At 42.3% G+C, this 25,180-nt stretch overlaps 2 protein-coding genes across 2 annotated transcripts in view; both read left to right on the plus strand.

The window, feature by feature from the left end:
* The first annotated feature begins 230 nt into the window (after nt 1-230).
* On the plus strand, nt 231-2,797 carry LOC135539297 (elongin-C). The gene is made up of 4 exons (XM_064965122.1): nt 231-329; nt 762-795; nt 1,863-2,006; nt 2,396-2,797. Exons 2-4 carry the CDS (start codon nt 792-794, stop codon nt 2,584-2,586), a joined length of 339 nt encoding a protein of 112 aa, XP_064821194.1. The 5' UTR covers nt 231-329; nt 762-791; the 3' UTR covers nt 2,587-2,797.
* A 6,549-nt stretch (nt 2,798-9,346) lies between these two features.
* Nucleotides 9,347-25,180, plus strand: part of LOC135539299 (probable ubiquitin-conjugating enzyme E2 W-B) — a 33,976-nt gene continuing 18,142 nt past the window's right edge. The window contains exons 1-2 of the mRNA XM_064965123.1: nt 9,347-9,407; nt 10,205-10,296. Of these exons, the coding sequence (XP_064821195.1) occupies nt 9,375-9,407; nt 10,205-10,296 (125 nt within the window). The 5' untranslated portion in view covers nt 9,347-9,374. The remainder of the gene's footprint in view (nt 9,408-10,204; nt 10,297-25,180) is intronic.

Consider the following 25,180-nt stretch of genomic DNA (forward strand, 5'->3'; position numbering starts at 1 on the left):
GGTGTCGCCCAATTCTACATTGCAAAACCATGCAACAGATATCTTGAAAATGAAGGTAAAAAAGTCAGGAAACCCTATAAATGTTTTGCTTTGTTAAATGCACCTCTATTAAACCTTTACAATATTTGATACATTCCACCACCAGATTAGATGTATTTATGTCAACCTTAAACAAATGTCAGACCGGAACCAATGTAAGCGGGAACTTGTATCACCTATTGTGCGGTATCCTCCGGATTGAATTACAGACGCGCAACACTATTTAGCGGAACCGTTTCCTGTGTCAAAATATCTTGCTAGCCGACACCTCAACATTCAACTATTGTGTGGTAATGAACATAATTATCTTTTTGTTATGACACTATATCACTAATATCGCGTTATTCACTATATTGTAAGATGTATTTGTCATCGGAATATATAGCTGTATTTTTGGTACCTTGATTGTTTGTCCAACTGGAAGATAACGACTGGTTAGCCAGCTAGCTAACATAGCTACCTTCTGATAGCTTGGTGCTTCAGCTGTGTTTTTACGGGTAGGGGTTAGGTCATGGGCGCGTCTCCGATTCAGGCTTTCAACTATTTGAGGGATGCCATGTAAAATATATTTAAAAAAAATATGTAACGCGTTTAGCTACCAAATAAAATGCTACAATGTTTGTTATTAATTAGCCAGCTAATGGTTTCTAGCCAGCCACCTGCAATTAGAAATGTTGAAGTGTGACCATAGTGATATTTTTAACAGAAGTCGTTTGTTTCAGGGACAAGAGTTTTTCGATTTTGAAGATAACATGGGTGAGTGGAATTGTTCAGTTGACATGTTTCAATGTTTGTTGTCAAGATAATGAATGAAAAAATGGCACCTCGTGGAAAAAATAATTACTAGCAAAGAGAGCAAGGCGAGAAGGATAACTGGGCCCAAAATCTATATTCTCCAGCAGGTAGCAGTATCGTGTTTTTTTTTTTTAAGGAGGTCAATGGTGTCTTATTGCTTATTTGCTAAAATAAAAGTTGTACTGATATGTGGGACTCTTGACATCCTGGTTAAATTTGAGAAAAAACACTATCTGCTCAATGACTAGAATAGTCCCACACTCTATACCAGGCGGTGTCAGAGGATGTCCCTAAGAAGTGTCAGACTCCAGCCACCCTAGTCAAAGAATGTTCTCTCTGCTACCGCACGGCAAGCGGTACCGGAGCGCCAAGTCTAGGTCCAATAGACTTCTAAACCACTTCTAACCCCCCCCCCCCCCCTCACTATTTTTATTTTACTGCTGCTGTTTAATTATGTGTTTGAATTATTTCTTATTTTTTAAATGGAATTGTTGGTTAGGGGCTTGTAAGTAAGCATTTCACTGTAAGGTGAAAACCTGTTGTATTCGGCGCATATACGACTAATCAAATTTGATTTGATCTTGCCTTCTATTTAAGAAATGTGTTTCCATTGTTGCAGCGGCCACTTGAGTGTCTGGTTAATATAATGGATAATGCAAAAATTACCAACAAATTGAAATTAGGGTTTTACTTTACCTTTATTTAACTAGGCAAGTCAGTTAATTCTTATTTTCAATGACGGCCTAGGAACAGTGGGTTAGCTGGTCTAGGAACAGTGGGTTAGCTGGTCTAGGAACAGTGGGTTAGCTGGTCTAGGAACAGTGGGTTAGCTGGTCTAGGAACAGTGGGTTAGCTGGTCTAGGAACAGTGGGTTAGCTGCCTGTTCAGGGGCAGAACAACAGATTTTTATCTTGTCAGCTCGAGGATTCCATCTTGCAACCTTTCGGTTACTAGTACAACACTCTAACCACTAGGCTACCTGTCACCCCAGTTTCAGCAGTCTTACTTTTGCCTCTGCCCCTCATTAGATGGTGAAGAGAAGACCTATGGTGGCTGTGAGGGCCCAGATGCCATGTATGTGAAGCTGATCTCTTCTGATGGCCATGAATTCATAGTGAAGAGGGAACACGCCTTGACTTCAGGGACCATCAAAGCCATGTTGAGTGGACCAGGTAAGCCCTTGACTTCAGGGACCATCAACGCCAGGTAAGCAGTGTATGATCGTGCCTGGTGCTGGTCTACCAACTTAGTGGCCTAGTGGTTAGTGTTTGCGCTGAGATTGGAAGGTTGAGAGTTTGATCCCTGGCCGAGTCATACCAAAGTCTTTTAAAATGGGGAAACGGTGCTTCAGCATTAAGGGGTAAGACCCTTGCGATAGATGTGTGTCCTGTCCAGGAGATGTACATCAAGCAGCATCACATAACAACAACAAAAACAGGAGCTAGATGAGAAACCGATCGAAACTCTGATTTGGATGAGTGGGCCAGGAGGTAAGCAGACATTCAGGATAATGTGTTGGGATTTACATCATCCTAATGTGTCACTTCTCTCTTTTCTCCAGGTCAGTTTGCAGAGAATGAAACCAACGAAGTGAACTTCAGAGAGATCCCCTCCCATGTCCTGTCCAAGGTGTGCATGTACTTCACCTACAAGGTCCGCTACACCAACAGCTCCACGGAAATCCCAGAGTTCCCCATCGCCCCTGAGATCGCCCTGGAACTACTCATGGCTGCAAACTTCTTGGATTGTTAAAAACTTCAAAAGAAATGTAGCAGTGTAAAACTTTTTTTTTTTTTTTTTTTTTTTGACTATTTAACTTGTTTGCCATGTTGCTTCAGATATAAAAACAAAAGTGAATGATGAGTAAGTTGGATGTAAAATGTTTTTTTTGCACCATGCTTTGTCTGGTAGTAAAGATTTTAATCTTAATCTAATAAACTGATATGGCTGCTCTAGAATGTGACAGTGGCTACCCGGCCGTCGAACCCAATCATTAATTTACCTCCCCACCACAATAAAGTATGCCTGAGTGTTTTGGTGCCAAATGGCTCCCCTTTTATGTTTAGTGTTTATAGCTTTTTTTACATTGAATTAGAACAGAATAGATATTGAAGGTCTGTTGGCCCGGTTTATATTCATTAATGCACACTAGCAAACCATGTCAAAATGTTTTACTATGAAAACGAGTTTCTTATAGGAAATGCTCGGGTAGTCCTTCCCCTGTTTCAGTCCATATTTATGCATTTAGGTTCTAGTGGACACAAGCCTGGCAGAATAGTCTAACTTAACATAAAGGCGTTGTTCCCCTGGGCCATCAACCTCTGGGAGTTCTGTTTTCCATCCCTGATAATGTCTTCATAGGGTCATACTGGTTAGCGTACCGCCATGTCACACGCCTCCAGTAGAGTGTAGACTCATTTTTTTTGCGTTTTAGATCATAAAATAACATGGGCAGGGTGGACCTGATCCCAGATCAGCACGGCTTCTCTGAGACGCTAGATAAATACGGGGGCCGATGAATATCTGCCAACATAAAACCTCATGTATCGAGGCAGACTAAGACAGTCAACTACCTTTATGTCTGACGACTCCATTGACAAACTAATATAATGACAATGGATCACATCTCTTTATTACATCAGAGAGAAGACCAGTGGAGGCTGGTGTGAGGAGATATAGGAGGATGGGCTCATTGATATTGAATTTCTGTGTGTTTGATGTCTTTTGATACCGGTCCATATATTCCATGACAATGAGCCGGTCCTCCAATGCTTCCTCTCACCAGCCTCCATAAGTGAAGACACTGTTCAACATTGTAACAATGTTCTCCCTCATAGGAGAAGAGCGAGTTTTTTTTCTCCCCTGCACTAATTTCACTGAAGCCTCTTAGACATCCGTCCAGCGCTCCTGACTCTCTCATCACAGGAGAGGCTGTGCGTATGACCTTAAAAGGTCCTCAACAACATTATCACATTATCAGGCTGTCTCTGCAAAAACACAGCTGGCATAGTGCCTTAAATTATTCCCCACTCCTAGACCTTTTCAACATTATGTTGTGTAACAGCCTGAATATAAAATAGAATAAATTTAGATTTGTGTCACTGGACTACACACATCACCCCATAAAGTGAAAGTGGAATACAGGCATTTTTATACACACGCAATAATATCTGCTAAATATGTGTATGCAACCAATAAAATTGGATTTGATTTGGAATCAATTTTAATAATTAATTATAAATGAAATGTCTCGAGTTAATAAGTATTCAACTCCTTTGCTACGGTAAACCTAAAGTTCAGGAGTAAAAATGTGCTTAACAATTTGCATAAGTTGCATGGACATAATTGTGTACAATAATATTGTTTAGCATGAGTTTTGAATGACTACCTCATATCTGTACCCCACACATATAATTATCTGTAAGGTCCCTCAGTCGTGCCGTGAATTTCCAAAACAGATTCAACCACAAAGACCAGGAAGGTTTTCCTCGCAAAGAAGGGCACCTATTGGTAGATGGGTAAAAAAAAAAAATTACACATTTAATATCCCTTTGAGTATAATGAAGTTATTAATTACACTTTGGATGGTGTATCAATACACCTAGTCACTACAAAGATACAGGCATCCTTTAACTCAGCTGCCGGAGAGGAAGGAAACTGCTCAGGGATTTAACAATGAGGCCAATGGTGACTTTAAAACTGTCAAGAGTTTAGTGGCTGTGATAGGAGAAAACTGAAGATGGATCAACAACATTGTAGTTACTCCACAATATTAACTTAGTTGACAGAGGGAAAAGGAGGAAACCTGTACAGAATTAAAAAAAATATATATTTCAAAACATGCATCCTGTTTGCATCAAGTCAAAAATATTGGCAAAGCAATGACCTTTCTGTCCTTAAAACAAATGTTTATGTTTGGGGCAAATCCAACACATTACTGAGTACCACTCCATATTTTCAAGAATAGTGGTGGCTGCATCATGTTATGGGTATGCTTATAATTCTTAAGGACTGGGGAGTTTTACGGGCATAAATAAAATAAAATGGAGCTAAGCACAGGAACAATCCTAGAGGAAAACCTGGTTCAGTCTGGTTTCCACCAGACACTGGGAGATTAATTCACCTTTCAGCAGGACAATAACCTAAAACAGAAGGCAAAAATCTATACCTGGAGTTGCTTACAAGGAAGAACGTTCCTCAGTGGCCGAGTTACAGTTTTGACTTAAATCTACTTGAATATCTATGGCAAGACCTGAAAACTATTGTCTAGCAAAAATCAACAACCAATTTGATAGAGCTTGAATAATTTTCATAAAATAACAGGCAAAATGTTGCACAATATAGGTGTGGAAAGCTCTTACAGCTGTAAACCATAAGCCAAAGGTGCTTCTACAATGTATTGCCTCAGGGGTGTGGATACTTACAGTACCAGTGAAACGTTTGGACACACCTATTCATCCAAGGGTTTTTTCTTTATTTTTTAAAACTATTTTCTACGTTGTAGAATAATAGTGAACACATCAACACTATGAAATAACATAATAATAATAACATAATAACATGGAATCATGTAGTAATGAAAAAGTGTTAAGCAAAATCAAAATATATTTAATATTTTAGATTCTTCAAAGTAGCCACCCTTTGCCATAATTGACAGCTTTGCATACGCTTGGCATTCTCTCCACCAGCTTCACCTGGAATGCTTTTCCAACAGTCTTGAAGGAGTTCCCACATATGGGCGGCAGGGTAGCCTAGTGGTTAGAGCGTTGGACTAGTAACCGGAAGGTTGTGAGTTCAAACCCCCGAGCCGACAAGGTACAAATCTGTCGTTCTGCCCCTGAACAGGCAGTTAACCCACTGTTCCCAGGCCGTCATTGAAAAATAAGAATGTGTTCTTAACTGAATTGCCTGGTTAAATAAAAAAAAAAAAGGTAAAAATTAACTTGTAAGTCGCTCTGGATAAGAGTGTCTGCTAAATGACTTAAATGTAAATGTAAATATGCTGAATACTTGTTGGATGCTTTTCCTTCACTCTCTGCGGTCCAACTCATCCCAAACCATCTCAATTGGGTTGAGGTCGGGTGATTGTGTGGGCCAGGTCATCTGATGCAGCACTCCATCACTCCTTTTTGGTAAAATAGCCCTTACACAGCCTGGAGGTGTGTTGGGTCATTGTCCTGTTGAAAAACAAATGATAGTCCCACTAAGCACAACCCAGATGGGATGGCGCATCGCTGCAGAATGCTATGGTAGCCATGCTAGTTACAGTGTCACTAGCAAAGCACCATCACACCTCCTCCTCCATGCTTCACGGTGGGAACCAAACAAGTGGAGAGCATCCGTTCACCTACTCTGCGTCTCACAAAGACATGGCAGTGGAACCAAAAATCTCAAATTTGGACTCATCAGACCAAAGGACAGATTTCCAACAGTCTAATGTCCATTGCTTGTATTTCTTGGCCTTAGTAAGTCCCTTCTTCTATTTGGTGTCCTTTAGTAGTGGTTTCTTTGCAGCAATTTGACCATGAAGGCCTGATTTACACAGTCTCCTCTGAACAGTTGACGTTGAGATGTGTCTGTGAAGCATTTATTTGGGCTGCAATTTCTGAGGCTGGTAACTCTAATGAACTTATCCTCTGCAGCAGAGGTAACTCTAATGAACTTATCCTCTGCAGCAGAGGTAACTCTAATGAACTTATCCTCTGCAGCAGAGGTAACTCTGATGAACTTATCCTCTGCAGCAGAGGTAACTCTGATGAACTTATCCTCTGCAGCAGAGGTAACTCTAATGAACTTATCCTCTGCAGCAGAGGTAACTCTAATGAACTTATCCTCTGCAGCAGAGGTAACTCTAATGAACTTATCCTCTGCAGCAGAGGTAACTCTAATGAACTTATCCTCTGCAGCAGAGGTAACTCTAATGAACTTATCCTCTGCAGCAGAGGTAACTCTAATGAACTGATCCTCTGCAGCAGAGGTAACTGTAATGAACTTATCCTCTGCAGCAGAGGTAACTCTAATGAACTTATCCTCTGCAGCAGAGGTAACTCTAATGAACTTATCCTCTGCAGCAGAGGTAACTCTAATGAACTTATCCTCTGCAGCAGAGGTAACTCTAATGAACTTATCCTCTGCAGCAGAGGTAACTCTAATGAACTTATCCTCTGCAGCAGAGGTAACTCTAATGAACTTATCCTCTGCAGCAGAGGTAACTCTAATGAACTTATCCTCTGCAGCAGAGGTAACTCTAATGAACTGATCCTCTGCAGCAGAGGTAACTCTAATGAACTTATCCTCTGCAGCAGAGGTAACTCTAATGAACTTATCCTCTGCAGCAGAGGTAACTGTAATGAACTTATCCTCTGCAGCAGAGGTAACTCTAATGAACTTATCCTCTGCAGCAGAGGTAACTCTAATGAACTTATCCTCTGCAGCAGAGGTAACTCTAATGAACTTATCCTCTGCAGCAGAGGTAACTCTAATGAACTTATCCTCTGCAGCAGAGGTAACTCTAATGAACTTATCCTCTGCAGCAGAGGTAACTCTAATGAACTTATCCTCTGCAGCAGAGGTAACTCTAATGAACTTATCCTCTGCAGCAGAGGTAACTCTAATGAACTTATCCTCTGCAGCAGAGGTAACTCTAATGAACTTATTCTCTGCAGCAGAGGTAACTCTAATGAACTTATCCTCTGCAGCAGAGGTAACTGTAATGAACTTATCCTCTGCAGCAGAGGTAACTCTAATGAACTTATTCTCTGCAGCAGAGGTAACTCTAATGAACTTATCCTCTGCAGCAGAGGTAACTCTAATGAACTTATCCTCTGCAGCAGAGGTAACTCTAATGAACTTATCCTCTGCAGCAGAGGTAACTCTAATGAACTTATCCTCTGCAGCAGAGGTAACTCTAATGAACTTATCCTCTGCAGCAGAGGGAACTCTAATGAACTTATCCTCTGCAGCAGAGGTAACTCTGGGTCTTCCTTTACAGTGGTGGTCCTCATGAGAGCCAGGTAACTCTAATGAACTTATCCTCTGCAGCAGAGGTAACTCTGGGTCTTCCTTTCCTGTGGCGGTCCTCATGAGAGCCAGTTTCATCATAGCACTTAAAGGTTTTTGCGACTGCACTTGAAGAAACTTTCAAAGTTCTTGAAATGTTCCGTATTGACTGACCTTCCTGTCTTAAAGTAAAGATAGACTGTCAATTCTCTTTGCTTATTTGAGCAGTTCTTGCCATAAAGTATATTTGTGATTTTACCAACTAAAATCTTCTTTATACCAGCCCTACCTTGTCACAACACAACTGATTGGCTCAAATGCAATAAAAAGGAAAGAAATTCCACAAATTAACTTTTAACAAGGCACATTGAAATGCATTCCAGGTGACTACTTCATGAAGCTGGTTGAGAGAACGCCAAGAGTATGCAAAACTGTCATCAAGGCAAAGGGTGGCAACTTTGAAGAATCTCAAATATAAAATATATTTTGATTTGTTTAACACTTTTTTGGTTACAACATGATACCTTATATGTTATTTCATAGTTTTGATGTCTTCGCTATTATTCTACAATGTAGAAATTGTAAAAAAAAAAAAAAAAAAAAAAAAAAAAACATTGAATGAGTAGGTGTGTCCAAATGTTTGACTGGTACTGTATGTAATATAGGACAAAACACACATCATGACAAGAGAGACAACACAACACAACACTACATAAAGAGAGACCTAAAACAACAACATAGCATGTCAGCAACACATGACAACACAGCATGATAGCAACACAACATGACAACAACATGGCAGCAGCACAAAACATGGTACAAAACATTGTTGTGCAGAGACAACAGGACAAAGGGGCCCGTGAAGTGAAGAGACTATTCACCGCAAACACACTGGTTCATCCAGAAACATCTATGTTCAGAATGAAAAATAGCCATATCTGGGAAATTGTGCTAACAAAAAATATCTCTGCGTGCTGACTGAGGTATGATTATCATGTTGGTATTCAACAGCCTGTTGTTACAACCATCAATGCTCTTCACTGTTCCACACATACAATTGGTTATGATTTTTCTCCAGGAAAATCTGTGGAATCTTTGAAAGGGCCCTTTATTTCACTGACACTACTAGAGGTCATTGAACTTCAGATATCTTCTCCCCCAACACCGTGCTGCCTTGTCTCTAACCCCTTTGTGACACCCCCAATTCACATTTTTGATTAAACTGCGCTTACTGTGGATTCATTTTTTTTTTTACCTTTATTTAACCAGGCAAGACAGTTAAGAACACAATCTGTTCAGGGGCAGAACGACAGATTTGTACCTTGTCAGCTCCGGGGTTTGAACTTCGGGTTACTAGTCCAACGCTCTAACCACTAGGCAACCCTGCCGCCCAAAAACTCGAGCATCTTTGGTTATATTTTCTGTCCTCCGGACACAGTACAGGGAAGGGCAACACTGTTTTCAGTGCAATCATTTCTGTTTTGTTTTGTGAACACCCCCCCCCAGCCCATGTGACGACATGAGGCCGTAGCGTCGTCCTGATGCGGGGGGGTTCCATCATGGCGTCGATGCAGGTAAGACCTACTGACGGAGGATCCGTTTTCATCGGATATCTCCTATTTTCCCCTCTCTCTTTCTTCCATTTGTTATTTCAAGTCAAGTGAACATATTATTTATTATTTTAATTGTATTATTATGTGTACTGATTTGTTTACTGTGTCACTTCGACGCCTGCACCTACCATCAATAGAATAAAACCCCCACTGCACCTGACACAGTGCGTTTTTAATAACTAACTATCGAGCTAAAACGTTATGTGCTCCGTTGGAGACCGTCATTTGCGAGATTACCGGAAGAAAAATCTAATTATGAGTGTAGTGACATGCCAGCCAGTAGCAGAACTAGCGAAACTGGATAGCGGACTAACGTTACGGTGGTTTGTCTATTTACGGTGTTATGTAGTAGTCTGGCTGGGTAAACTTGTCTTGATATTCATTAGGTGGATTAACTAGTTTTAATGATGTTACTTCTGCATTCCCTGAAACCTTATCCAGCTGAAACCCTAAATGTTCATTATCCAACCCTCTAGTTGCTATCAAAGCCGATGTAAACACTGCGTAGGCTGTACTGGCTGTCGTGTAAATAACACCGAGCTTTTTGATTTTCATCTTTAAATTAGACGATATTACGAGACATTCAGCTAGCTGTTAGTCTGTCGAGTTCATTGTCTAACAAGGGAAGTACTGACATCTTTGAGGATTGTGTCTCAGATCGGTCGCATCATGTTTACACGAGTAGTTTTCAACTAAAAAGACACCTCCTATTATTGTATTCCAGCTACAGCTGAAACGTGTGTTTTCTATCCTTACAGAAAAGGCTACAAAAGGAACTAATGGCTTTGCAAAATGATCCGCCCCCTGGAATGACGCTCAATGAGAAAAGTGTCCAGAACACCATCACACAGTGAGTATACGCCCAGTAGTATATATCAGTAGTATACACCCAGTAGTATACACCCAGTAGTATACACCCAGTAGTATACACCCAGTAGTATACATCAGTAGTATACACCCAGTAGTATACACCCAGTAGTGTACACCCAGTAGTGTACACCCAGTAGTATACACCCAGTAGTATACACCCAGTAGTATACACCCAGTAGTATACGCCCAGTAGTATACGCCCAGTAGTATACACCCAGTAGTATACACCCAGTAGTATACGCCCAGTAGTATACACCCAGTAGTATACACCCAGTAGTATATATCAGTAGTGTACACCCAGTAGTATATATCAGTAGTATACGCCCAGTAGTATACACCCAGTAGTATACACCCAGTAGTATACATCCAGTAGTATACACCCAGTAGTATACACTCAGTAGTATACACCCAGTAGTATATATCAGTAGTATACACCCAGTAGTATACATCCAGTAGTATACACCCAGTAGTATACATCAGTAGTATACACCCAGTAGTGTACACCCAGTAGTATACACCCAGTAGTATACACCCAGTAGTATACACCCAGTAGTATACACCCAGTAGTATATATCAGTAGTATACACCCAGTAGTGGACATCCAGTAGTATACACCCAGTAGTGTACATCAGTAGTATACACCCAGTAGTGTACATCAGTAGTATACACCCAGTAGTATACACCCAGTAGTATACACCAGTAGTGTACACCCAGTAGTATATATCAGTAGTATACGCCCAGTAGTATACACGCAGTATATACCCCAGTAGTATACATCCAGTAGTATACACCCAGTAGTTTACATCAGTAGTATACACCCAGTAGTATACACCCAGTAGTATACACCCAGTAGTATACACCCAGTAGTATACACCCAGTAGTTTACATCAGTAGTATACACCCAGTAGTATACACCCAGTAGTATGCATCACCCAGTAGTATATATCAGTAGTATACACCCAGTAGTATACATACACCAGTAGTTTACATCAGTAGTATACACCCAGTAGTATATATCAGTAGTGTACACCCAGTAGTATATATCAGTAGTATACGCCCAGTAGTATACACCCAGTAGTATACACCAGTAGTATACACCCAGTAGTATACACCCAGTAGTATACACCCAGTAGTATACATCAGTAGTATACACCCAGTAGTATACACCAGTATACACCAGTAGTATACATTCAGTAGTATACATCAGTAGTATACGCAGTAGTATACATTCCGTAGTATACATCCAGTAGTTTACATCAGTAGTATACATCAGTAGTATACACCAGTAGTATACACCCAGTAGTATACGCAGTAGTATACACCCAGTAGTATACATCCAGTAGTATACACCCAGTAGTATACACCCAGTAGTATACACCCAGTAGTATATATCAGTAGTGTACACCCAGTAGTATGCATCAGTAGTGTACCCAGTAGTATGCATCAGTAGTGTACATCCAGTAGTATACATCCAGTAGTATACACCAGTAGTATACACCCAGTAGTATACATTCAGTAGTATACACCAGTAGTATACACCAGTAGTATACATTCAGTAGTATACATCAGTAGTATACACCCAGTAGTACATACGCCCAGTAGTATACATCCAGTAGTATACATCAGTAGTATACATCCAGTAGTGTACACCAGTAGTATACACCCCAGTAGTGTACATCCAGTAGTGCAGTAGTATACACCCAGTAGTGTACATCCAGTAGTATACACCCAGTAGTATACACCCGGTAGTATACATCTAGTAGTATACACCCAGTAGTATACACACCGTGAGTATACATCCAGTAGTATACATCAGTAGTGTACACCCAGTAGTGTTCATTGGTAGTGTAGACCCAGTAGTGTACACCCAGTAGTATATATCAGTAGTGTACACCCAGTAGTGTACACCAGGATACAGCTTGCTGAGGTATGTGGGTATTCATGTCTTGTTTTGTAACACATATCTGTAGCGTTTCTCATTGCGAAGAACACGAACACACCAACTACCTGGTCAGTACTCATCAGTATGGACCATTAACCTCATAGCTACACACATGCCAGGTACAGGTGGTTAGATATTTTGTACTGATGCGTTTAGGTTGCGTTCGTAAATAATTCACTCTGGCCATCTCGTTGCCAGTAACCCATTTAGTGATAAATCCTAAAGATATCATGAAAACAGCCTAACCAGCTCTGCTAGGACGAGACGATGGTCAGAGGTGAGATGTTTTCTCATTTGTCTGGAAGTAGCAAGGCAACGTTAGCTTGTTAGCATGGGTTCTTCAAATCAATTTGATTTGTCACATGCTTCGTAAACAACCGGTGTAGACCTACTAACTAGTGTGAGTGTAGTGAGGTTAGTATATCAGTATAGTGTAGTGTGGCAGTGTAGTGTGACAGTGCGACAGTGTCGTTTAGTGTGACAGTGTAGTGTGACAGTGTAGTTGACAGTGTGACAGTGTAGTGTTGTAGTGTGACAGTGTAGTTTAGTGTGACAGTGTAGTTGTAGTGTGACAGTGTAGTTTAGTGTGGCAGTGTAGTGTGGCAGTGTAGTGACAGTTAGTGTGACAGTGTAGTGTGGACAGTGTAGTGTAGTGTGACAGTGTAGTGCGACAGTGTAGTGTGACAGTGTAGTTTAGTGTGACAGTGTAGTTTAGTGTGCAGTGTAGTTTAGTGTGACAGTGTAGTTTAGTGTGACAGTGTAGTTTAGTGTGTGAGTGTGGCAGTGTAGTGTGACAGTGTAGTGTGACAATGTAAGTGTGGTGTTTAGTGTGGCAGTGTAGTGTAGTTTAGTGTGGCAGTGTAGTTTAGTGTGGCAGTGTAGTTTAGTGTGACAGTGTGTAGTTTAGTGTGACAATGTAGTGTGGCAGTGTAGTGTGACAGTGTAGTGTGGCAGTGTAGTGTGGCAGTGTAGTGTGGACAGTGTAGTGCGACAGTGTAGTGTAGTGTGGCAGTGTAGTGTGTAGTGTAGTGTGTGGCAGTGTAGTGCGACAGTGTAGTGCGACAGTGTAGTGCGACAGTGTAGTGTGACAGTGCGACAGTGTAGTGTGGCAGTGTAGTGTGACAGTATAGTGTGACAGTGTAGTGTGACAGTGTAGTGTGACAGTGTGATAATGTAGTGTAGTGTGACAGTGTAGTGTAGTGTGACAGTGTAGTGCGGCAGTGTAGTGTGGTGCGACAGTGTAGTGTAGTGTGACAGTGTAGTGTGTGACAGTGTAGTGTGACAGTGTAGTGTGAGTGTGGTGTGACAGTGTAGTGTAGTGTGACAGTGTAGTGGTGTGACAGTGTAGTGTGGTGCGACAGTGTAGTGTGACAGTGTAGTGCGACAGTGTAGTGCGACAATGTAGTGTGACAGTGTAGTGACAGTGTAGTGTGACAGTGTAGTGTGACAGTGTGGTGTGACAGTGCGACAGTGTGTGGTGTGACAGTGTAGTGTGGTGTGACAGTGTAGTGTGGTGTGGTGTGACAGTGTAGTGTGGTGTGACCGTGTAGTGTGGTGTGACAGTGTGACAGTGTGGTGTGACAGTGTGTAGTGTGGTGTGACCTTGTAGTGTGGTATGACAGTGTAGTGTGGTGTGACAGTGTAGTGTGTGTGTGTGGTGTGGTGTGACCGTGTAGTGTGGTGTGACCGTGTAGTGTGGTGTGACCGTGTAGTGTGGTGCGACAGTGTAGTGTGGTGTGACAGTGTAGTGTGGTGTGACAGTGTGGTGTGACAGTGTGTGTGACAGTGTGGTGTGACAGTGTAGTGTGACAGTGTAGTGTGACAAGTGTAGTGTGACAGTGTGACAGTGTAGTGTGACAGTGTAGTGCGACAGTGTAGTGCGACAGTGTAGTGTGACAGTGTGGTGTGACAGTGTAGTGTGACAGTGTAGTGTAGTGTGACAGTGTAGTGTGACAGTGTGTGAAAGTGTGGTGTGACAGTGTGGTGTGACAGTGTAGTGTGACAGTGCGAAAGTGTGGTGTGTACACTGACACTGTCACACTACACTACACTGTCCGACTGGTGGCAACTACTAAAAATCAGACTGAAGCGGAAAGAAACGTGGAAGAACTGAATTTGACCAAAGAGTAGCTCGTTTTGTTGTTGTAGTTGCAAAACCGTTTTCCTGTTGCTGAGTGCTTTATTCTGTCTCGCCGTCTGTTCGCTCTAATGGATATTCACAGACTGACAGACGGACACACTGGTTTGGTTAGCAGCGTGCCTCCTTGTTTTAGTTCCGTTTTGACATCCTTCCCAGTAACAGCCATCCATTCTTGTCTGTTACAAAACATTGGCTTCTGACATAATCTTTCTCCGTGAGAAGCAGCACCCAAGCAAATCAATGGCGCCCGTGTGATTGAGTGAAAACAGAGATACGGTAGCATGTTAATGTGTTAATGTTTAGTAGCTGTTGTTTATGGAACTGTGTGTGTGAGAGTGAGTACTCTCTGTCTCTAGATGTTGTTCCTGCCGTGGTGTTGTGGGTCAGTGTCCCCAGTGTAGTGTCTGTACACAGCTGTATGATAGTAGCGTTAGATACCACGGTGTCATGACTGTCGCCAGTGGTGTCATGGTGCTGTCGCCACGGTGTCATGGACGTCGCCACGGTGTCATGACGTCGCCACGGTGTCATGACGTCGCCACGGTGTCATGACGTCGCCACGGTGTCATGACGTCGCCACGGTGTCATGACGTCGCCACGGTGTCATGACGTCGCCACGGTGTGCGTGCTCCTCGGGCCAATGTAAACAAGGAAAAGGTGATGACCTTTATCCGGACCCCCCTGTATTAAACTTGTTTATCCTGACCCCCCTGTATTAAACTAGTTTGTCCTGACCCCCCTGTATTAAACTAGTTTGTCCTGACCCCGTATTAAACTAGTTTATCCTGACCCCCCTGTATTAAACTAGTTTATCCTGACCCCCGTATTAAACTAGTTTGTCCTGACCCCCGTATTAAACTAGTTTATCCCTGACCCCCCGTTTTAAACTAGTTTATCCTGACCCCCTGTATTAAACTAGTTTATCCCTGACCCCCTGTATTAAACTAGTTTATCCCTGACCCCCCCTGTATTAAACTAGTTTATCCCTATCCCCCCCCCATATTAAACTAGTTTATCCCTATCCCCCCCAATATTAAACTAGTTTATCCCTATCCCTCCCCCCATATTGAACTATTTTAACCCTACCCACCCCATATTGAACTAGTTTAACCCTACCCCCCCCAATATTAAACTAGTTTAACCCTACCCCACCCATATTAAACTAGTTTAACCCTACCCCCCCCATATTAAACTAGTTTAACCCTACCCCCCCCGTATTAAACTAGTTTAACCCTACCCTCCCCCAATATTAAACTAGTTTAACCCTACCCCCCCCCCCCAATATTAAACTAGTTTATCCCTACCCCTACCCCCTCCCCAATATTAAACTAGTTTAACCCTACCCCGTATTAAATTAGTTTAACCCCCCGTATTAAATTAATTTAACCTGCCCCACTCAGAAAATTATTAAAATTTAGTTGCCAGTAGTATAATGTAACATTGCTAATGTCATGTGTGAAGTCTTTTTTTCATGTCTTCTTTTGGAACTAAACCTCTGCTTTGAACCACCTTTTGCTTCGTTGTCTTGGTGGTTTGGGCCTCATCTGCTCTGTCAGCAAAGTATTCCCATAGTTTGCTTCTGGAGCCAATTTTGTCAACAAGATGGAGGTATGTTTTCATTAGAAGCCTTGCGGTCTACATTTACTCTCTCGCTTGCTTCTCAAAATTGGCTCGCTGTGTCAGCTGCATACTCAAGTAGCCTGGCGAGTTTACGACTGGGATTCAGATAAATTACCTGACAGACCTGATCCTCTTCATCCACGTATGATGTGAGACACATTCTGACAGAAGCACTGAAGGTAACATGAATTCTAGAACGGAGCCGTTTTTCATGTTCTCGTATAGGAATAAGTACTGACGTTTGGGAGACCGTGCAACACTAGTCCAACAGTGTTGCTTCCCCTTTCTATGGCCGCCATATTGTTTCCATGTTATTGATGTAGCGTTACCATAGCGAATAACAACGTTCCTGTGAACACAAAGCTATGTTAATAGCTGATAATATAACATTTGAAATGTCTTTATCCTTTTGAAACTTTTGAGTGCCATGTTTACTGTACATTTTGTTGTGTTAAAAAAAAATCGCACTTGTTTTTTTTTTTTGTTTATTTATATGGGGCGGCAGGGTAGCCTAGTGGTTAGAGCGTTGGACTAATAACCGAAAGGTTTCATGTTCAAATCACCGAGTTCCCAGGCCGTCATTGAAAATAAGAATTTGTTCTTAACTGACTTGCCTAGTTAAATAAAGGTAGAATAAAAAAAATAATGAACTTACTTTGGAAATGTAAACTTATACTACATGACCAAATGTATATTCCAAAAGTTTAAGACGCTCATCGACATTCATAAGGAGTTGGTCCTCCCTTTGCCGCCCCAGTCTTCTGGGAAGGCTTTCCACTAGATGTTGGAACATTGCTGCTATAACAGCCTCCACTCTTCTGGGAAGGCTTTCCACTAGATGTTGGAACATTGCTGCTATAACAGCCTCCACTCTTCTGGAAAGGCTTTGCACTAGATGTTGGAACATTGCTGCTATAACAGCCTCCACTCTTCTGGGAAGGCTTTCCACTAGATGTTGGAACATTGCTGCTATAACAGCCTCCACTCTTCTGGAAAGGCTTTGCACTAGATGTTGGAACATTGCTGCTATAACAGCCTCCACTCTTCTGGAAAGGCTTTCCACTATATGTTGGAACATTGCTGCTATAACAGCCTCCACTCTTCTGGGAAGGCTTTCCACTAGATGTTGGAACATTGCTGCTATAACAGCCTCCTCTCTTCTGGAAAGGCTTTCCACTAGATGTTGGAACATTGCTGCTATAACAGACTCCACTCTTCTGGAAAGGCTTTCCACTAGATGTTGGAACATTGCTGCTATAACAGCCTCCACTCTTCTGGGAAGGCTTTCCACTAGATGTTGGAACATTGCTGCTATAACAGCCTCCACTCTTCTGGGAAGGCTTTCCACTAGATGTTGGAACATTGCTGCTATAACAGCCTCGACTCTTCTGGGAAGGCTTTCCACTAGATGTTGGAACATTGCTGCTATAACAGCCTCCACTCTTCTGGGAAGGCTTTCCACTAGATGTTGGAACATTGCTGCTACAACAGCCTCCACTCTTCTGGGAAGGCTTTCCACTAGATGTTGGAACATTGCTGCTACAACAGCCTCCACTCTTCTGGGAAGGCTTTCCACTAGATGTTGGAACATTGCTGCTTTAACAGCATCCACTCTTCTGGCAAGGCTTTCCAGTAGATGTTGGAACATTGCTGCTATAACAGCCTCCACTCTTCTGGGAAGGCTTTCCACTAGATGTTGGAACATTGCTGCTATAACAGCCTCCACTCTTTGGCAAGGCTTTCCACTAGATGTTGGGACATTGCTGCTATAACAGCCTCCACTCTTCTGGGAAGGCTTTCCACTAGATGTTGGAACATTGCTGCTATAACAGCCTCCACTCTTCTGGGAAGGCTTTCCACTAGATGTTGGAACATTGCTGCTATAACAGCCTCCACTCTTTTGGGAAGGCTTTCCACTAGATGTTGGAACATTGCTGCTATAACAGCCTCCACTCTTTTGGGAAGGCTTTCCACTAGATGTTGGAACATTGCTGCTATAACAGCCTCCTCTCTTCTGGGAAGGCTTTCCACTAGATGTTGGAACATTGCTGCTATAACAGCCTCCACTCTTCTGGGAAGGCTTTCCACTAGATGTTGGAACATTGCTGCTATAACAGTTTCCATTCTCTTCTGGGAAGAGCTTTCCAGTAGATGTTGGAACATTGCTGTCACCTTTCCAATTGGTGGTTAAATAAAGGTGTTGAGAGAACCAAAAATTCATAATGGCAGTTCTCCCACACCTCTTTTCAAACCTTTTCACTAGATGTTGGAACATTGCTGCTATAACAGCCTCCACTCTTCAAACTGGCCAAGGTTTCCACAGAAATGTTGGAACATTTTCCTATAACAGCCTCCATCTAAAACGGAGGCCTGGCTTTCCATTAGATGTTGGAACATTGAACCATTAAAACGAGAGGCCTGAACCATTCTGGGAAGGCCTTGAACCATTAAAACGAGATGCCTGGAACATTGCCTGAACCATTATAACAGCCTCCACTCTTCTGGGAAGGCTTTCCACTAGATGTTGGACCCCCCATTAAAAGCTGCTGTCCTCCTCTGTCTGTCTGGGAAACTCTGTGTCTCTCTCTGTGTCCTGTCTCTCTCTGTGTCTCCTCCTGTCTCTTCTGGAAGGCTCTTCCACTCTCTGTGAACATTGCTGCTATAACAGCCTCCACTCTTCTGGAAGGCTTTCCACTGATGTTGGAACTCTGCTGCTATAACAGCCTCCACTCTTCTGGGAAGGCTTTCCACTAGATGTTGGAACATCTGTCTCTGTCTATAACACTCCTCCCACTCTTCTTTGCTTTCCACTAGATCCTTGGAACAATTTTTCTTCTATTGGCTGCTATAACAGCCTCCACTCTTCTGGGAAGAACTTTCCACTAGATGTTCCAAAAGAATAAATACATTTCAAATGCTATACAGTGTTGTAAGCCTCCACTAGTTAAAATCTGGGATAGGATTGTATCCACTAGATGTTGGAACAGGTTGCTGCTGTGATACACAGGTCCTCACTTCTAGGGAAGGCTTTCCACTAGATGATTGGAACATTGCTGCTATAACAGTCCTGGTCATACATTCAGGAGGTTGGGAAGGCTTTCCACTAATGTTGGAACATTAGCCTGTCTATAACAGCTATCCACTCTTCTGGGAAGGCTTTCCACTAGATGTATGGAACATTGCTGCTATAAAAGCCTCCACTAAGTTTTCAGTGGGAAGGTATTTCCACTGTGATGTTGGAACATTGCTGTTTGTTCAGTTTTTTTGTAAACTCTTTCTGGGAAGGCTTTCCACTCAAGATGTTGGAACATTGCTGCTATAACAGCCTCCAATCTTCTGGGAAGGCTTTCCACTAGATGTTGGAACATTGCTGCTATAACAGCCTCCTCTCTTCTGGGAAGGCTTTCCACAGATGTAGGAACATTGCTGCTATAACAGCCTCCACTCTTCTGGGAATGCTTTCCACTAGATGAGGAACATTGCTGCTATAACAGCCTCCACTCTTCTGGGAAGGCTTTCCACTAGATGTTGGAACATTGCTGCAAAATAACAGCCTCCACTCTTCTAATTGGAAGGCTTTCCACTAGATGTTGGAACACCCATGACATGCTATAACAGCCTCCACTCTTCTGGGAAGGCTTTCCACTAGATGTTGGAACATTGCTGCTATAACAACACTCCACTCTTCTTTGAAGGCTTTCCACTAGATGTTGGAACATTGCTGCTATAACAGCCTCCACTCTTCTGGGAAGGCTTTCCACTAGATGTTGGAACATTGCTGCTATAACAGCCTCCTCTCTTCTGGGAAGGCTTTCCACTAGATGTAGGAACATTGCTGCTATAACAGCCTCCACTCTTCTGGGAAGGCTTTCCACTAGATGTTGGAACATTGCTGCTTAACAGCCTCCTCTCTTCTGGAAGGCTTTCCACTAGATGTAGGAACATTGCTGCTATAACAGCCTCCACTCTTCTGGGAAGGCTTTCCACTAGATGTAGGAACATTGCTGCTATAGGGTGCCTCCACTCTTCTGGGAAGGCTTTCCAACTAGATGTTGGAACATTGCTGCTATAACAGCCTCCACTCTTCTGGAAGGCTTTCCAGAAGATGTTGCTGCTGTAGGCCCTGCTATAACAGACCTCCAGATCTTCTGGGAAGGCTTTCCACTAGATGTTGGAACATTGCTGCTATAACAGCCTCCACTCTTCTACTTTGGGAAGGCTTTCCACTAGATGTTGGAACATTGCTGCTATAACAGCCTCCACTCTTCTGGGAAGGCTTTCCACTAGATGTTGGAACATTGCTGCTATAACAGCCTCCACTCTTCTGGGAAGGCTTTCCACTAGATGTTGGAACGCTGCTGTAACAGCCTCCATTCTTCTGGGAAGGCTTTCCACTAGATGTTGGAACATTGCTGCTACCACAGCCTCCATTCTTCTGGGAAGGCTTTCCACTAGATGTTGGAACATTGCTGCTATAACAGCCTCCACTCTTCTGGGAAGGCTTTCCACTAGATGTTGGAACATTGCTGCTATAACAGCCTCCACTCTTCTGGGAAGGCTTTCCACTAGATGTAGGAACATTGCTGCTATAACAGCCTCCTCTCTTCTGGGAAGGCTTTCCACTAGATGTTGGAACGTTGCTGTAACAGCCTCCATTCTTCTGGGAAGGCTTTCCACTAGATGTTGGAACATTGCTGCTATAACAGCCTCCACTCTTCTGGGAAGGCTTTCCACTAGATGTTGGAACATTGCTGCTATAACAGCCTGAACTCTTCTGGGAAGGCTTTCCACTAGATGTTGGAACGTCGCTGTGGGGACTTGTTTCCATTCAGCCACAAGAGCATTAGTGAGGTCGGGCGCTGACGTTGGGTCATTAGGCCCGGCTCTCAGTCACCTTTCCAATTGGTGGTTAAATAAAGGTGTATACTGTTTAGATTGAGAAACCAAAAATTCATCCCAATGGCAAGTTCTCCCACACCGATCTTTTCAAACCATTTTCATTACCGACCTGGCTTTGTGCATGGGGCATAGTCATGCCCAAACAGGAAAGGGTCTTCCCCAAACTGTTGCCACGAGGTTGGAAGCACAGAAATGTCTGGAGCTGTAAGATTTTCCTTCACTGGAACTAAGAGGCCTGAACCATTAGGAAGAGGCCCGAGATTAAAACAATACTGAACCATTAAAACTGAGAGGCCTGTTTAGATTGGAACCATTAAAACTGTTTAGATTGGAAGAGGCCTGAACCATTAAAAATACTGTTTAGATTAAAACAAGGCCTGAACCATTAAAACAGAGAGGCCTGAACCATTAAAACAAGAGGCCTGAACCATTAAAACTGAGAGGCCCAACCATTAAAACTGAACCATTAAAACAAGAGGTCAAATACTGTTTAAAACAAGAGGGACCATTAAAACTGTTTAGAGAGGCCTGAGAGGTCAAATCTGACAGTCGGCCGAAAGTTTCAAATTTGTGTGTTTGCTACTCCCACTAGAGGTAAGCTTCTGTCTCTCTGCGTCTCTGTCTGTCTCTCTGTGTCAAATCTCTCTAGATTGATCTCTCTCTCTGTGTCTCTCTCTGTGAGGTCTCTGTTTGTGTCTCTCTCTCTGTCTCTCTAGGGACTCTGTGAGGTCTCTGTTGATTGGATCTCTGAGTGTCTCTGTCTGGATCTGTGTGTCTCTCTCTGTGTGTGATCTGTGTGTGTCTCTCTCTCTGTGTGTCTCTGTCTCTCTGTGTGTGTCTCTCTCTCTCTGTGGTCTCTCTCTCTCTGTGTGTCTCTCTCTCTGTGAGTGTCTCTCTCTAGATTGTGTCTCTCAAATCTCTTTAGATTGTGGGTCTCTCTCTCTCTGTTTCTCTCTCTGTGGACTCTGAGTGGTCTCTCTCTCTCTGTGTGATCTCTCTCTCTGTGATCTCTCTCTCTTTGTCTCTCTCTCTCTCTGATCTGTGTGAGTGTTTCTCTCTCTGTGATCTGGATCTGTGTGTCTCTCTCTCTCTGTGTCTGTTTCTCTCTGTGTGTCTCTCTCTGTCTCTGTCTCTCTCACTCACCCTCTTTTTGTCTGTCGGTCTGTCTCTCTCACTCTCTTTCCTCCTCAATTTAAGGGGCTTTATTGGCATGGGAAACATATGTTAACATTGCCAAAGCAAGTGAAATAGATAATAAACGAAAGTGAAAAGAACAATAAAAAGTAACAGTAAAACTTACTCACAAAAGTTCCAAAAGAATAAATACATTTCAAATGTAATATTATATCTATATACAGTGTTGTAATGATGTGCACATAGTTAAAGTAGTTAAAATAAATTAACATAAATATGGATTGTATATACAATGGTGTTTGTTGTGGCAACAGGTCACAAATATTGCTGCTGTGATGGCACACTGGTATTTCACCCAGTAGATATGGAAGTTTCTCATAATTGGACTTGTTTTCAAATTCTTTGTGGATCTGTGTAATCTGAGGGAAATATGTGTCTCTAATATGGTCATACATTGGGCAGGAGGTTAGGAAGTGCAGCTCAGTTTCCACCTAATGTTGTGGGTAGTGAGCACATAGCCTGTCTTCTCTTGAGAGCCATGTCTGCCTGCGGTGGCCTTTCTCAATAGCAAGGCTATTCTTACGGAGTCTGTACATAGTCAAAGCTTTCCTTAATTTTGGGTCAGTCACAGTGGTCAGGTATTCTGCCACTGTGTACTCTCTGTGTAGGGCCAAATAGCATTCTAGTTTGTTCAGTTTTTTTGTAAATTCTTTCCAATGTGTCAAGTAATTATCTTTTTGTTTTCTCAAGATTTGTTTGGGTCTAATTGTGTTGCTGTCCTGGGGCTCTGTGGGGTCTGTTTGTGTTTGTGAACAGAGCCCCAGGACCAGCTTGCTTAGGGGACTCTTCTCCAGGTTCATCCATCTCTCTGTGGGTGATGGCATTGTTATGGAATTGCTTCCTTTTAGGTGGTTGTAGAATTTAACGGCTATTTTCTGGATTTTGATATTTATCGGGTATCGGCCTCGTTATAGCGATGAGACCAAAGCGCAGCGTGATTTGAATACATCTTCTTTTAATGACGGAAGAACTCTGAACGAACTATACAAAAACAACAAAACGATCATGAAGCTCTACAATAATAGTGTTGACACAGACAACTAAACATAGACAATAACCCACAAAAATACCCTAGGAATATGCCTGCCAAAATATGGTTCCCAATCAGAGACGACGATAAACAGCTGCATCTAATTGAGAACCAATCTAGGCAACCATAGACATACATAACACCTAGACTAGTAAACACCCATAGACATACAAAACCCCAAGACAGGAACAAAAACACATACATCACCCATGTCACACCCTGACCAAAGCAAAATAATAAAGAATACTAAGATCAGGGCGTGACAGCATAATTCTGCTTTATTTGGTGTTTTACATTAACACAGGATATTTTTTGCAGAGTCTCAATTTGTCTAATTGTGCTGCTGTCATGGGGCTCTGTAGGGTGTGTTTGTGAACAGAGCCCCAGGACCAGCTTGCTTAGGGGACTCTTCTCCAGGTTCATCTCTCTGTAGGTGATGGCTTTGTTGTGGAAGGTTTGGGAATCGCTTCCTTTTAGGTGGTTATAGAATTTAACTGCTCTTTTCTGGATTTTGATCATTAGTGGGTATCGGCCTAATTCTGCTCTGCATGCATTATTTGGTGTTCTACGTTGTACACGGAGGATATTTTTGCAGAATTGTGTGCAGAGTCTCAATTTGGTGTTTGTCCCATTTTGTTAGTTCTTGGTTGTTGAGCGGACCTCAGACCTCACAACCATAAAGGGCATTGGGCTCTATAACTGATTCAAGTATTTTTAGCCAGATCCTAATTGGTATGTTGAATTTTATGTTCCTTTTGATGGCATAGAAGGCTCTTCTTGTCTTGTCTCTCAGATCATTCACAGCTTTGTGGAAGTTACCTGTGGTGCTGATGTTTAGGCCGAGGTACGTCCTTTGTGTGCTCTAGGGTGTCTAGATGGAATTTGTATTTGTTGTCCTGGCAACTTTTTTGGAACACCATTATTTTTGTCTTACTGAGATTTACTGCCAGGTCCCAGGTCTGACAGAATCTGTGCAGAAGATCTAGGTGCTGCTGTAGGCCCTCCTTGGTTGGGGACAGAAGCACCAGATCATCAGCAAACAGCAGACATTTGACTTCATATTCTAGTAGAGTGAGGCCGGGTGCTGCAGATTGTTCTAGTGCCCTCGCCAATTCGTTCATATAGCAAAGCTGTCATCAAGGCAAAGGGTGGCTACTTTGAAGAATCTCAAATAAAACATATATTTTGAGTAGCTTAACACTGTTGTGGTTACTACATGATTCCATATGTGTTTGTTATTTTATTGTTCTGATGTCTTCACTATTATTCTACAATGTAGAAAATAGTAAAAAATTAAGATAAACCCTTGAATGAGTAGGTGTTTAAACGTTTGACTGGTACTGTACCCCACTTTGAAGAGGTTTGTTCTTACACTGCGTCCCTGTCTCACCCCACGGCAAAGTGTGAAGAAACGTTTTTTTGTTGCTTTTTGTGTACATGAACATGAACAATATTTTTTCCCCCAACCACTTTCCATCAGTTCGTACCCTCATGCCAAATGAGTCTAAAGCTTTTTATTTTTATTTTTTATTAACTTGAAAAGACTTTGTTTTGTTTGTCTGTCAATTAGGGTGAATACGTGGTCTGTCGTGTGCTAATTTGATAAAAAGCCTATTTGACATTTGCTCAGTACGTTGTTTTCACTGAGGAACTGTACTAGTCTGCTGTTGATGATAATGCAGAGGATTTTCCCAAGGTTGCTGTTGATGAAAATCCCACGGTAGTTATTGGAGTCAAGTATGTCTCCACTTTTATGGATTGGGGTAATCAGTCCTTGGTTCCAAATTTTGGGGAAGATGCCAGAGCTAAGGATGATGTTAAAGAGTTTAAGTACAGCCAATTGGAATTTGTTGTCTGTATATTTTATCATTTCATTAAGAATACCATCAACACCACAGGCATTTTTGGGTTGGAGGGTTTGTATTTTGTCCTGTAGTTCATTCAGTGTAATTGGAGAATCCAGTGGGTTCTGGAATCCAGTGTGTTCTGGAATCCAGTGGGTTCTGGTAGTCTCAAATTCTAAAGATTTGTATTTGATT

This window comes from Oncorhynchus masou, unplaced genomic scaffold (assembly GCF_036934945.1).
Source record: "Oncorhynchus masou masou isolate Uvic2021 unplaced genomic scaffold, UVic_Omas_1.1 unplaced_scaffold_1296, whole genome shotgun sequence".
Lineage (NCBI taxonomy): Eukaryota > Metazoa > Chordata > Actinopteri > Salmoniformes > Salmonidae > Oncorhynchus > Oncorhynchus masou.